This window comes from Aspergillus tubingensis (genome assembly GCF_013340325.1).
Source record: "Aspergillus tubingensis WU-2223L DNA, scaffold_13, whole genome shotgun sequence".
NCBI classification, from domain to species: Eukaryota; Fungi; Ascomycota; class Eurotiomycetes; order Eurotiales; family Aspergillaceae; genus Aspergillus; species Aspergillus tubingensis.
Window position 1 is genome coordinate 473,912 of NW_023336287.1, and position 14,344 is coordinate 488,255.

Here is a 14,344-nt window from a genome sequence, read left to right on the forward strand (position 1 = left end):
ATAGCCAAGCACAAGTATCAATCTGATCAGTTGATTTTCAAAGCAATGTTTCACAACCAGCCCGAAAGCAAACCATGTCAGCTCCCGAAACATGAAGGAAAACTAATGCCAAGCCAATGTACTCTTCATCGGGTTCCGACCTACTGAACTGGAGCAATTATATACTTTCTACTACCAATGCTACTTCCCATAGAGATAATCTAGCCAGCTTCCCTGTAGCAACCAAGATCATGGACCGCGTCGACCTATCCTACACAAAGAACCTATCCATCCATCATTACCAGCCGGAGAAGACGCCATGGCGTCGACTGGGACAATGTACTACCGCTTTCCTGCATACTCCCTTACCTGTGCTCACTAACGAGAAAAGACCTCTATCGCGTTATGGAAGACGGGACGCACACTCAATATCGTCTCGCCGCAATTGAAAGTCTCCTTCCGCCTCGCAGCGAGGGTCCCGTGTTCCATTTCCATGAGATGCATGACGAGGGGTTTTACGTTACGGTGATTATCTCGCTATCATAACAATCCCCAGATCTTAGAAAGGAGGTCTCCTGATAATGAACGGCATGCAGAAAGGAACCGTCCGTTTCCACAGCCCCGGCCGTGCCGACGTTGATGCCAAAGCCGGTGACCTGATTATAGTCCCTATCCGTCTGCCTCATCGCTTCAGTAACCCTTTCGACGAAGAAGCTGTCTTTATGAACACAGCTACACCGGGATTCTTCGTGAGGTACTTCGAGTACCTTGAGTACTTGATTGGCGAGGGGATGGTGCTTACGCCGGAAATCAACAAGGCCGCGTTGAGAAGGTTTGCGACTGTGCCGGTAAGCAAGGAGGAGGTAGAAATGTTGGAGATGGAGAGGATGAGGGATGGGAGTGTAGCTGTGGCTGAGACTGCGACTGAGGGGGAAAAGTTCGTGGATTTCTTGGTCGAAGAGAAAAAGGGTGAATAGCCTTAGTGTTGTTAGGTTTGCGTTGAGAAGTCATAACGGGTGGCCTAAGCGTACGCATATGTTGCTATCAAGGGGTGGAATGCAGACCGTTTAGCAGGCCCGGCATGTAAAGTGGCATTTTTAAGTTATCGAGGCTTAGCGTTGGAATGCCACTAATGATAATGTGTGGTTGGCGTGGGCTATGAGGCAAGGGATTTAAGTGGCGTTAGCAGCTGCAGAGAGAAGTACTGGACCAAACGTATTGATCTAATCTCATCTTCACCACGGGGATTTAATCCGAGATATGGTTTTTGTCTCACACATTATCGTTGGCCAGCCCTCGGTACCAATCTCACTAACAACTGCGGTTTCACCCAGAACCCAAAGACCTTCTGTCCATCAGCCCAACATTTTCCTGTCCCAACTAGCTCCATATCAAAAAGAAACAGCATTTTCGCCGCAATTAGCCGCATTTCGGCCCACGCTAGGTTCTTACCAAGGCAGTTCCTGGGCCCAAAAGAGAAAGGCTGGCAGCTTTTCGGGCGATCAATGGAGAAAGGCCCCTTCTCCTGACATTCTGGCAACCACCGCTCAGGTAGGAACTCCTGTGCACGATAGAAGTTGCGTGGGTCGTGGTAACATGCAAAGTGATTGACTCCCACCGTCACTCCAGCGGGTACAAATTTACCGTCAATAACTGCGCCGTTGGCTGGGACAACTCTGGGTAGAGTCACAGCTACAGGAGGGTAGATACGCAGCGTCTCCTGCAGTACGGCGTTTAGATATGGCATCTGGGTGACAGAAGGGATATCTATCTGCTCGTACTTCTCGAATGCGCCTCGGATCTCAGCGATGAGTCGGTCGTACACACTCACATGCGATAGAATGTAGTATGTGAACGCGCTTAGTGCTGTCGCTGACGACTCTGACCCGGCTATGCTGAAGGAAAAGGCATTAACGTTCATCTCTGCCCGTGACATCCCCTTTTCCGTCTCCATCGCAGCGAGGATGTAGTGCAGAAAGTCCTTGCGGTCGGTGTTTCGAGCTACGCGACAGTTGACGGTTTCAATAACTCGCTGCATGTTCTGTGCCCGTGCTCCCGCAATGGACTTGGGCATGAATAGCTGCCGAAAAGAGAGTAGATTGTAGTAGGCGAACATTTGGATGAAAGTCAGTTCTTTGGAGATTGCACGGATAGATCTCACGAAGGGATCGTATTCCGCGGTGTTCAGGCAATGGAAGCTTTCGCCGAAGGAAAGGTCTCGAATGAGATCATATGCTATTGATTTGAGAATCGTTGAAATCAAGTTCGGACAGCTGCTAACATACCAATGAAGGTGAACCAGTCTACCATGTTCTGCGGGCCATCGTTTCCTCGAGCGGCCAGTTGTCTCATGAGCTGGTCTACATAACCCTGGATGATGCCTTCTTGCTCACGTAATGCTTTCTCGGAAAAAGCATGCGATAGAAGCCGTCGCTGTCTCGTATGTGTCTGTCTGTCTGCCGTAAGGATATCTGTTCTTTGTCAGTTTTGACTGAGACAATCCTTAATACGGAAGTATACTTTGCACTCCAGTTGGCGTTCGCAGCGAAAAGACAGGATCTTTGCCCATCTCATCCGATCGCGGCCCGTAGATAGCTCTCCATGCTTGCTCCGAATTATAGGATAGTTCGTTCGGAGCTACTCGCACGATGTGGCCGTATCGTAGATGCAATTCGAGCAGCTTCTGGTTTAGCCGGCCTTGAGCCTGGTACCAGCACCATGGTAGCCGCGTGGCAGCCCATAGCCTGGAGCCTGGATACCGCCTCAGTGGATGCAGAAACGCATTGTAACATACGTAGAGAACGATGCATGCGAGCAGCTGTTGACATCAGTACAAGCCGCCTCGAGCTCGAAGACTTACCGATGTAAGGGCAGATGCACCAAGTCCAAACATAGGACCTAAACTGACAACCTGAGTCAATGCCATTCCTCTGAAAGTTTGGAAACATGGTGTTAGTGTATTGAGAGCTGGAAAGACATGTGTATCGGCGAGATTATGAAACAGCCCAATTGAGTAACTCGTGGAGTTCGTCTCCTCCTCTTGCAGCAAAAGCAAGTCCCGAAGTGGATGTAGTCAGCTGTGCAATCGGACCCCGAGACTCTGTGAGACCTGATAGCTAGTCAGCATTGCAATATTAACCGCCATCATGCCATGGAATGCGAGTGGGGCGTTTATCAGAGTATGAGTTTAGGCGCAAGGGGGTGACGCCTCCAAAGATCTAGACTGTTACTATATCGGACATAAGGAAAACAGGAAAATACAGGGGGGACTATTTCATAGATTTCACTAGCTAATCAGGCCAAGCTAAAGTCAATTAGCCTTTTGTGCTTTTACTTCAACATTCGTCTTCGAAACAAGTCATAAGAAAATGTGATTTGTTAGACTGACAAATAGGATGTCCATTTCAGAGAAACTATATCTTATCCCAAATTTGAAGCCAAAAGTATATCTAGATAACTGGAAAAGAAACACTTGTCATCGGTCATCTCGTAACAAGGGAAAATGCCGCGGAAGTATGCAGTCTGTCGGTTTGCTGAAGTTTGGTCGGAAATGGCCTCCGTCGTACAGTAACCCTGACTGGTATATCGCCAGCAAGGTCCCGTATACAGCAAATGTTGTTACTTTCAATGCACAAGCAGAAAGCATGGACTATGGCATGTGGCTGAATCAGGTGATAATACCCAAACCTTGATGAGATACAATAATAAACCCTTGCCTGATGGTACTCCTATACCACCCCGCTCCTTCCCCTCTGCCACATTCATCACTGAACCATCGAACCACTGCACACAGACTCACATCCAACATGACCGTCCCCAGCTCAGAGGACACACACGTCCTTATCATCGGCGCAGGTATCACAGGCCTTATCCTCGCACAATCTCTCAAGAAGGTAGACTTGACCCCCACGCCGCCAGAATTTAGCCCAATACCCCTCCCTGGGTAACAGTAACTGTCTAACGTGCCGCAGGCCGGCATCCGCTACTCCATCTTCGAAAAGGAAGTGTCTATGAACTATCGCAGCAATGAATGGACGATGGCTATTCACTGGTCTCTCGACCGTCTGCGCGACCTCCTCCCCGCCGACCGTTTTGCGCACATGGAGTCCGTCTCGTGCAACCCAGACGTTGCCCTGAACGCGGGCGGAAACTATCCCATCATCCACGGAGAAACTGGTCACTTGATTGCCGGTGTGCCGTATGCCAAAGGGCTGCGGGTTCCGCGCAGTAAGATGCGGGATCTGTGTAGCAAGGGGATTGACGTCCAGTATGGAAAGAATCTGATCGATGTGGCGTTCACTGAAAGCCATAAAGGAGTAGTTGCATTGTTTGATGATGGTTCCATGGTTGCTGGAACTATCCTCATCGGTGCGGATGGGCCCCGCTCGAAGGTCCGTGAGTTTGCCATGGGATCGGCCGAAAAGGCGGCTGTTAGCCGCTTCCCTATTTTTCATACTAACATGACTGTTACCTACAACGATGCCGAGAAAGCTAGATATGTGAGGCAGCGTTTTCCGACGAGTTATCTGGCTTTGAGTGATAGGTCGTATCATGCATTCCAATCTAGTAGGTATTCATATCTTGTTTACGTCACTTTGGGTGGGTTACTGATTGGGTAGTCTCGAGCATGCCTGATGGTCCTGATCACCCTGAATCTTGGATATTTCATTTGGCTATGGCCTGGTTCATGGACCACGGTCAACCTGCAACTTACCGCGAAAGACTAGATATGATCCGCGAGAAAGCCCAGAGTCTCGCTGAGCCAGCTCGGTCCTCGTTCACTTGGATCCCGGATGATACGCAGGTCCATAAAGCTGATATCAGCTACTGGGTTACTCAGCCTTGGGATAATCGACAGGGAAGATTGACGTTGGTTGGGGATGCGGCGCATCCGATGCCGCCGTGTAAGTTAACCCTACAGTAACTGAACATGTACTAATGATGGTGTGATTCGGATGATTAGACAGAGGACAGGGTCTCAATCACTGCATATGTGATACATCTCACCTTTTGGGTGGCATTCAGAAGGTAGTGGCTGGGACTGCTACTCTGCAGGAGGCAATCACTGCGTACGAAGCAGAGATGATTCCCCGCGGTCACGATGAAGTCAAGTGCTCAGTAGAAAACGGGTATATGCTGCATGATTGGGAACAAGTCCGTGAAAGTCCTGTTTTCCGACAAGGGTTCCGGCCTATGAGTGGGCACGATCGTGGGTCTGTCGATGGACATGAGAAGATGCAGCCAAAGGATATTGTAGCTAATTGAGTGTGGTCAGGGAGGAACATGCATCTGTTGTGCGAGCTATGAAATATCAGTACTACGATTGATAATGATGCTGTTTACGTCGTGCTGCAAAATCCTGGCTTGCTATTGGGGCACTATTGGATCTAGTACGACACAATGGCGCAGTCGTTACATATCTATATCATGCAATTGCGGAGTACCACACTGAGCTGACATTGCTAAGCACACTACAAATCCAGCAGACATACAGTAGACTTTTTGAATCAAACCCCATTACAGGTGTGAGCATCCGAAGAAAGCGTTAGTCGGCTGCCTACATGTACATAACCTGCTTAGGGCCAAAACCCAGTCGCCCAGAACTTGTTCGCACTGCTATCTAAACGACACCGACTTGGTTACTTAAGAAAGCAATATATGATAGCCATGGTATGACGCCTCCGATGGTGATATTCGACAACACAAAGGACGGGGATATATCAGCAAAGCCACGTGCGCCATTCCCAGATATGGGAACCTAGGCACCCACAGGGCATGTGTCGTGATACCCGAGCTAGCCCGTAAGGCTGACAACCTTTCTATGGGAAGACATCCCTCAGGCTGGTGCTGTTAACGCTAATTGACAGGGATCATTCTGGTCAATATCAGTGGCGGCAAGAAGTCTGACAGATCTGTACGAGATCCGATCATCTGACGGAGATACCGACATCATAGCATCTGTATTCCCCGAACTGTGTATTCCACATCGGAGTCACTAAGCGTTCCGGACACCGAAACTTAACTTCTCCAGCTCCACATGTCATGTCTTGTGCTCCGCGGAAGCATGTGGAATTGCCTCGGAGACCGAATGTTATCTTCCGACTCTTGGTGGAATGCCCTTAAGTTGGTGATGCTCACGTTTGCTGAAATGTAACTCCAACGCTTTGTGCCATTCCTCCTACCGCAATTCATCGGTACTGTGTTTAATGATGGCCTCTGAACGCCTCTACGCTTTGACAATTTACGGCTACCGCAAGCCAGGTATGCCTGAGGATGAGTATCATCGTTATCTAAGTGATCACCATGCTGTTTTGGTGAGAAACCATCTCGTGAAGATGGGTATTGTCAGATACACTCTGGTAGGTTGGCTAAGAAACTATGAGTGGGAGAAGCTGCTGACGCTGCTAGACGCACAACACGTCCGAGACAAAAGAGATGATGAAGCGTATCTTTGGAAACCTTCCAGAGGGCCATACCTCTGATTGCGACTGCTTGGCCCAGATTATCTTTCGTGATGTGGAGGATTATGTCCGCGCTCGGAATGACCCCTACTACAAGGAAGTCATTTTTCCCGATCATGGGAATTTTGCCGACTCAAACAGAACTCAGTTTGTGACTGGCTGGGTGGAGTGCCATATTGTTGATGGGAAGATAGTCTAGAGGCATCTCATTTAGCGTGATAGTGGCGAATGGTCAAGCAAAGTGCTACAGACAAAATTTTAAATCGGGCAGCTGGAGTCCTCTGATGTCAACTGTGGTTTGCTGTAGACTAGATGGAATATCAAGTATTGATTTTTTGATTCTCTTCTTGAACTCCTACCACCTATAGTGAGAGTATCGTAGTCCGCCCAAGAAAGTATGATATCGTGATCTTCGTGCTTGTCCCTACATCATATGTTGCATGTGGCGACTGATCAAATAAGTGTGACAATGCAGCTATGGAACATGTTTATTGCATGATTCTGCATCTGTACAACACTTGTACATCAGCATTATCCAACCTCTCTAAGTGTAGTCATGGCATAACGGGTATGCGCGTTAGGTTCGCTTTTCTCCAGAACTCTCCGAGAATTGACCCATATCTGCGGCGTCAGCGACGCCCCTCAAGTAAAGGTCGTGGGCCAAGACTGAGCTGAAAGTACATGTTCGGACATCATTCGATCAGAGTTGGCACTACCTGCCAGGACATAGACTTTTCCAGATCACTATTATCTAGCATGTCAGCAGTACTCGGGATTAAACCCCTGTCGCCTCGTGTTATGCTAGGATCCCAACTCACTAATTCCAAATGAATAGCCTTTCGAACATTATGAATACATTGCTCTTCCAGATGTCTGTCAGCTCATGGAAGGGAGAATCTCACACCTTCTGATACAAATAAACTTTCAATCTTATGAACATGGTCGTTAGGACAATGCTGGAAGAATCGAGCACGAAAACCGACACTTCAGCCATGAGCAAGATGGAGACAGTCGCCGAAGTATTTATTTTCGGTGACCAAACGGTGGCATTCGAGTCGACGCTACACTTGTTGCTGCACGTGAAGGACAATGCAGTTCTCACCGACTTCTTTGATCGCGTTGGGTACCAGTTGCGGCGACATGTCGGGAATCTCCCCTTGCATCAGCAAGAATGGTTCCCTTACTTTACGACCCTCATTGACCTGCTGGCCCAGCACGAAAACTGTCATGCGGCTCCAGCATTGAAGTTGCCCCTGCTATGTGCGACGGAGCTTGGCCAATTTATTAGGTGAGCCGTTGAGGTCTGTTTCCACATGCTCATTAATGCATGATATTGAACTTTATGTAGGCATCATGGACAAGCAGGAAGGACATACCCTGCACCAGAAAGTACCTTCCTAATTGGGGCTTGCACGGGGGCATTTGCTGCTGCAGCAGTTGCAACTTCCCAAACCTTAGCAGAGCTTGTCCCTGCTGCGGTTGAAGCCGTCACCGTTGCGTTCCGGACAGCGTTGCGATCTCTGATCCTGCGAAATGACCTTGAACTTACTATAGATGGATCTCAAAAATCATGGTCCGCTATTGTAGGGGCCTGTGAGCCAGAAGCAGCAAGTGCGATCCGGTGCTTCAACGTTGAGAAGGTGTGTCAAATCTACAACTTAGGAAATCAGAAGCTGATAGTCACAGGGGTTGCCTCCTGTAGCTCGTCTATACCTCAGCTCAGTCAGTCGAACGAATGTTTCGATTAGTGGGCCTCCACGCCTTCTGGGCCAGTTCCTTCTATCATGTGCCTGGAAGCACTCGTTACTTCCTATTGAGCTGCCGTACCACGCGTCGCATCTCTTCCGGAAGGACGATGCAGAGATTATTGTAGGCGAATTCCACGACTTCTCACTGCTGAAGTACACGCAACGGACCAAAGTTATTTGCGCCGTTTCTGGCGAAGTTGTTGTAGCGTCTGACCTGCGCAGTCTGCTGCATCGAGCAGTCCAGGAAGCCCTCTGTGAGCCTCTCCAGTGGAATTGCATTGCTGCATCTCTTTCTCAGGAGTTAAAGACGTGCCACTTGACAGAATGCGTGATCAACCAAGTCTCAACGCGAAGCGGATCGCTCATCAGCTCGGCTTTGTCACAAGAAGCATTTCTCGAAGTCAAAATCGTGCAATCCATAGGAGATGTCGCTGTATCACCTGCTCTCTCGAGCCCAACTGGCAAATTTTTTCAATCAAGCATTGCTATCATTGGATTCTCTGGACGCTTCCCAGAATCTGCCTCCAATGAAGAATTCTGGGAGATGCTTCTGGCAGGTCGAGATGTACATCGCACCATTCCCGAGGATCGGTTCGACTGGAAGGCCCACTACGATCCCACTGGCAAGACCAAAAACACCAGTCGCGTCAAGTATGGCTGCTTTATCAAGGACCCTGGGGTGTTCGATGCTCGCTTTTTCAATATGTCTCCCCGGGAGGCCGAGAATGCAGATCCGGCACAGCGATTGGCTATCACTACGGCATATGAGGCAATGGAGATGGCGGGGCTGGTGCCAAATGCGACACCGTCCACCCAAGGGGATCGCATCGGGGTGTTTTATGGGGTGACGAGTGATGACTGGCGTGAGGTCAATAGCGGGCAAAATGTTGACACATACTTTATCCCGGGAGGAAATCGTGCCTTCATTCCCGGAAGGATCAGGTATGTTATCTCGATTGATGACTGAAGTACTACTCTGCTGACAATACAGTTATTTCTTCCGGTTCTGTGGCCCCAGCCTGAGTATCGACACGGCATGCTCATCCAGCTGCGCGGCTATTCAAACAGCGTGTGCTTACCTATGGCGAGGTGAATGTGACACTGCCCTGGCTGGAGGCGTGAATGTGTTGACGAACCCTGATAACTTCTGTGGACTGGATAGGGGCCACTTTCTGACGGCTAAAGGTTAGTCTGACCAACTTTATGTGAGAAATTCAGACTGATGAGACAGGCAATTGCAATGCTTTCGATGATGAAGCGGACGGATACTGTCGCTCAGACGCTGTTGGTACCGTTATTCTCAAACGCCTAGAGGATGCTCTGGAGGATAGCGATCCCATCTTTGGAGTCATTCGTGGTGCATACACCAACCATTGTGGTAGAACAGACTCCATCACCCGGCCTTTTGAAGGCGACCAGGCGACCGTATTCAATCGGATCATGCGATATGCTGGAGTCAACCCCCAAGACGTGGGTTACGTCGAAATGCACGGCACTGGAACCCAGGCCGGGGATGCCACAGAGATGAAGTCGGTCCTGTCTGTATTTGCGCCTAATATGCGCAGACAGAACCCCCTGTACTTGGGTACAGCAAAAGCTAATATGGGCCATGCCGAGTCTGCTTCTGGAGTTTCATCTTTGATAAAAGTGCTACTGATGATGCAAAATGATATGATCCCACCGCACTGTGGCATTAAGACCCGGATAAACCATACCTACCCAGTTGACCTAAAACAGCGCAACGTGCATATTCCATTCAAGCCTACACCTTGGCTTCGTGAACAGATGCCGCAATTCAAGCGAACGGTGTTCTTGAATAACTTCAGCGCAGCAGGAGGTAATACCGCTATGCTCGTCGAAGATGCGCCAATCCGAGAGAGCATGTTGGTTGCGGATCCCCGCTCCAAGCACGTAGTGACAGTGACAGCGAAAACCATCAAAGCTCTCAAGGGAAATATCAGTTCCCTAATAGCATATTTGGAGCAACACCCGGGTGTATCCTTGTCGTCTTTATCCTATACCACCACTGCCCGACGTATCCACCATAGCTATCGGGTCATAGTGTCCGGCTCTGATACAGGGGAATTTCTACACCGGATGCAAGAGATCTTGCCAGGCTTGGAGAGCCACAGACCAGTTCCTCCACCGGGAAAGCTGCCAAACATTGTTATGACGTTCACCGGACAGGGCACCCTCTATGTCGGTATGGGCAAACAGTTCTACGACACGGTACCCTCGTTCAGGGCGGACGTCACGCGATTCAATGAAATCGCAAGCCAAATGGGCTTTCCAAGCTTCTTGCCTCTTATTGATGGTACCATGATCAACCATCAGGAAGCATCGCCCACGGTAGCCCACCTCGCCTTGGTCTGCATTCAGATGGCACTATACAACTACTGGATGTCTCTAGGGGTAATTCCATCGGCAACTATTGGCCACAGCCTCGGCGAATACCCTGCACTGTATGCTTCGGGTGTTCTTACAGCTTCGAGTGTAATATATTTGGTGGGCGCTCGGGCTACCTTGCTGGCGGAGAAGACCACCCCACGGACCCATGCTATGCTGGCGGTAAAGGGGTCCGTAGATTGTATCCAGAGCGAGCTACAGAACACAGGGTGCGCTCTGGCTTGCCTGAACCAACCTTTTAGTAATGCTGTGAGCGGATCGATCAAAGAGTTGATGCAGTTGAAGGACTGGCTCACGTCTCGTGGCATTGAAAGTGTCCAGCTTGATATACCACATGCCTTTCACTCCGCACAAGTGGATCCGATTCTAGACGACTTCATGGCGATAGCTGCGGGTGTTCAGTATTGCGTTCCATCAATCCCATACATCTCACCTCTTCTAAGCAGGGTCATTCCAACTGGCGAGCCAAATGTTTTTGGAGCTTGCTATTTGAAAAATGCATGTCGTGAGCCAGTCAACTTCCAGGGTGCTGTTGAAGCAGCAGAGAAGACTGGTCTAGTCAACGAGAAAACCATATGGGTGGACATCGGCTCGCACCCGGCCTGCTCAGGCATGGTAAAGGGCATACTGGGTGCAAAAAGCGTTGCAATTGCATCGCTCCGGAAAGGCTCAGATTCCTGGAGTGTACTATCGGCAAGCCTGGAAGTCCTTTACTCCCATGGTATTGATATCCAGTGGGTCGAGTATCATCGCGGAATTGTTGGTGCTCGCGAGGTCCTCCAACTGCCGCGGTATGATTGGGATCTGAAAAATTATTGGATTCCATACAGGAACAACTTTTGTCTCTTGAAAGGTGAAGGCTTGGTTCCTGCGGGACAGCAAGGAGTGTCGCCGCATATGGAGTTTCCGCGCATTCCCCAGTATCTTTCTCCATCTGCCCAGAGAGTTCTCGAGCAGAATGACGGCCCAGAAACATCTACCCTCTTGGCTGAGTCAGATATTCACGACGCAAGGCTGGCGCCAATATTGGCAGGTCATGTTGTTAATGGCGCAATGCTATGTCCATCTGTAGGTAACCACGTAGCGTTATGTTTTTATATGCTGACATGGCCCAGTCACTCTATGCCGATATCGGTATAACTATCTCGAAGTACATGCTGGAGGCAATTGGAAAATACACCGATACAGTTGGACTAGATGTCGCTGACATGCAGGTGCAAAACCCATTGATTTCTCGACCAGACACTGAATCGCAAGTCTTCCATGTGTCTGCATCAGCAGACTGGAGAATAAATGACATTTCCTTCCGATTGTATAGTGTCAACGGCAACGGTAAAAAAACCGTTGAGCACGCTGCATATGTGGTGCACATCACCGAGCAAGTTCAGACATGGCTGACCGAATGGAAACGTCATGCACATTTGGTACGGAGTCGAATTGCCTCCCTGCATCGCAGCGCGGAAGAAGGCGACGCGCACAAACTCAAGCGACGTCTGGCATACCAGTTGTTTGCCACTCTCGTGCAATATGAGACCAGCTACCAAGGGATGCAAGAGGTTGTTTTAGACTGTGACAATCATGAAGCCACTGCCAAGGTGTCCTTCCAGACCGACGAAAACGGCTTCGTGTTCAATCCGTGCTGGATAGACAGTCTTGGGCATATTGCTGGATTCATTATGAATGCCACCGATGCTACGCCTTCCAAAAAGCAGGTTTTTATTAACCATGGTTGGGAGCGTATGCGATGCGCCGTGCGGTTTGACAAAGGCAAGCAGTACCAAGTGTATAACCGAATGCAGCTGGAGACGGGGACAACTTACGTGGGTGACACATACATCTTCGAGGGTGAGACTGTAGTGGCAGTGTACCAAGGAATCCGAGTAGGTAACCACATACTCTGAATTTAAGATGGTGTAAATAGCTAATGTGTGTAGTTCCAAGGGGTCCCTCGACGACTTCTCGACCGACTACTGCCGCCCAAGATGCAGTCGCGCCTTGCAGACAGGAATCAGGAAGTGCAGCCCACAACAGCGCCGGTCAACAATCAACCGGTGTGCCGAACGGCTGGTCGTCCATCTGTACCAATAGTTCCAGCTCCAAACCCCAAGGAGCCGGTAGGTTCGTCGGGCGGCATCGCAGCGCGCGTGATGGCCATCATTGCCAAGGAAGCGGGCGTCCATCCATCAGACTTGGGAGCTAATGAAGAGTTTGCCAACTACGGGATTGACTCGTTGCTATCGCTGACCATCTGCGGTCGTATTCAAGAGGAGCTGGATGTTGATGTTCCGGCTTCGTTGTTCGTAGACTATCCCACTCCTAAGGATCTGATCGGTTTCTTTGGGGTGGAAGATGACTCTTCTCAGCTCACATCCTCCTTGGAAGGGAGCACCGAGGATGACACATCGAGCTACGAGACGGTTGCAACATCAGAGCACGAGTCGGATGGGTCTGTATTGGAGGTTCTCCGGACAACGATCGCCCAGGAAGCGGGAGTATCAACCGATGAGCTGACACCGACCACGGCGTTCACTGATATCGGCGTGGACTCATTACTCGCTCTTACCATTGTGAGCACCATATCAGAGACATACGACATAACCCTGCCTTCTAATATATTAATGGAGAAGGAGAACCTGGAAGAGGTCGGAAAGGCACTCGGTCTTGAAGTGAATCCGAAGACTTCCCCACAGCATTTAGTGCTTCCTAAGCCCGCTTTCCATCCATCTGTTGGTCCGCAAGCCACTTCCATCTTGCTGTGGGGTAAGCCCAAGACAGCCAGAAAGATACTATTTCTCTTTCCCGATGGATCCGGGTCAGCCACATCCTACTCCGCTCTTCCGAAGCTTGGCAACGACACAGCTGCGTATGGGTTGAACTGCCCATGGATGAAGACACCGCAGCAGATGACAGTCAGCCTCGAGGAGCTGACAGCAAAGTACCTTTTGGAAGTACGTCGACGTCAGCCGAATGGCCCATACTACTTGGGCGGTTGGTCCGCCGGAGGAATTTGCGCGTACGAAGCTGCCCGCCAGCTTGCGCAAGACGGTCAGACTACGGCCAAGCTCATTCTTATCGACTCACCTAACCCAGTCGGTATGGAGAACCCCCCAAAGAGAATGTACGACTTTTTCCAAAGTATCGGACTCTTCGGGACCAGTGGCAAGCCACCACCTGGTTGGTTGATCCCACACTTCAATGCCTTTATCCGGTTGCTGGATATATATCGGATCAAACCACTTGGAGCGTCCATCGAGACTCACATGGTTTACGCACGCGACGGAATCTGCAAGGATGCTAGTAGCCCTCGGCCGGAGCGCCGGCCAGATGATCCGCGTGAGATGGTCTGGTTGATTGAGAACCGGACGGACTTTAGTGGGGATGGGTGGGCATCGCTGTTGGGAAGAGAAAACCTCCATATCGAGGTCCTGAGCGACGTAAATCATTTCTCGATGATGGAGTCGGGGGAGCATATGGAAGCGTTTGAGGGGTTTCTTTGCCGGGCTTTGCTGTAGGAATCCCAACCATGAATCTCATAGGAGTAGATAGGCATGGATAATGCTGACGGAATACCCTCGCTGTTGTCATGATATCTGGTGACTTTCTGAATCAAACCTCTCTTTGTCGCACTGCATACGTTAAGCTGGTTTCCCCCCTGTCGCTGACTTGGCATGGGCTGATGGCACAAAGACCGCCAATGAAGCGGGACGTCCTTGCGTATTGGCAGGGACATTGATCCAATCTGGTGAGTTC

General features: G+C 49.9%; 5 protein-coding genes across 5 annotated transcripts; 4 read left to right on the forward strand and 1 right to left on the reverse strand.

Moving 5' to 3' along the window:
- Positions 1-230: 230 nt before the first annotated feature.
- AtWU_10457 (cupin domain-containing protein) lies at positions 231-956 on the forward strand (the record flags this gene model as incomplete). The annotated part of the gene is made up of 3 exons (XM_035505561.1): positions 231-318; positions 371-504; positions 576-956. The coding sequence occupies 3 exons, from the start codon at positions 231-233 to the stop codon at positions 954-956; spliced, it is 603 nt and encodes a 200-aa protein (XP_035361454.1).
- Positions 957-1,258: 302 nt separating this feature from the next.
- AtWU_10458 (cytochrome P450) lies at positions 1,259-2,905 on the reverse strand (the record flags this gene model as incomplete). Its single annotated transcript, XM_035505562.1, has 4 exons — positions 1,259-2,214; positions 2,265-2,450; positions 2,500-2,797; positions 2,840-2,905. 4 exons carry the CDS (start codon positions 2,903-2,905, stop codon positions 1,259-1,261), a joined length of 1,506 nt encoding a protein of 501 aa, XP_035361455.1.
- An 880-nt stretch (positions 2,906-3,785) lies between these two features.
- Positions 3,786-5,244, forward strand: AtWU_10459 (FAD-dependent oxidoreductase; the record flags this gene model as incomplete). Its single annotated transcript, XM_035505563.1, has 4 exons — positions 3,786-3,872; positions 3,951-4,545; positions 4,599-4,883; positions 4,943-5,244. 4 exons carry the CDS (start codon positions 3,786-3,788, stop codon positions 5,242-5,244), a joined length of 1,269 nt encoding a protein of 422 aa, XP_035361456.1.
- A 944-nt stretch (positions 5,245-6,188) lies between these two features.
- On the forward strand, positions 6,189-6,639 carry AtWU_10460 (EthD domain-containing protein; the record flags this gene model as incomplete). The annotated part of the gene is made up of 2 exons (XM_035505564.1): positions 6,189-6,338; positions 6,388-6,639. 2 exons carry the CDS (start codon positions 6,189-6,191, stop codon positions 6,637-6,639), a joined length of 402 nt encoding a protein of 133 aa, XP_035361457.1.
- Positions 6,640-7,378: 739 nt separating this feature from the next.
- Positions 7,379-14,106, forward strand: AtWU_10461 (type I polyketide synthase; the record flags this gene model as incomplete). Its single annotated transcript, XM_035505565.1, has 7 exons — positions 7,379-7,728; positions 7,789-8,080; positions 8,127-9,130; positions 9,180-9,373; positions 9,420-11,662; positions 11,710-12,474; positions 12,529-14,106. 7 exons carry the CDS (start codon positions 7,379-7,381, stop codon positions 14,104-14,106), a joined length of 6,426 nt encoding a protein of 2,141 aa, XP_035361458.1.
- Between the last annotated feature and the right edge of the window lie 238 nt (positions 14,107-14,344).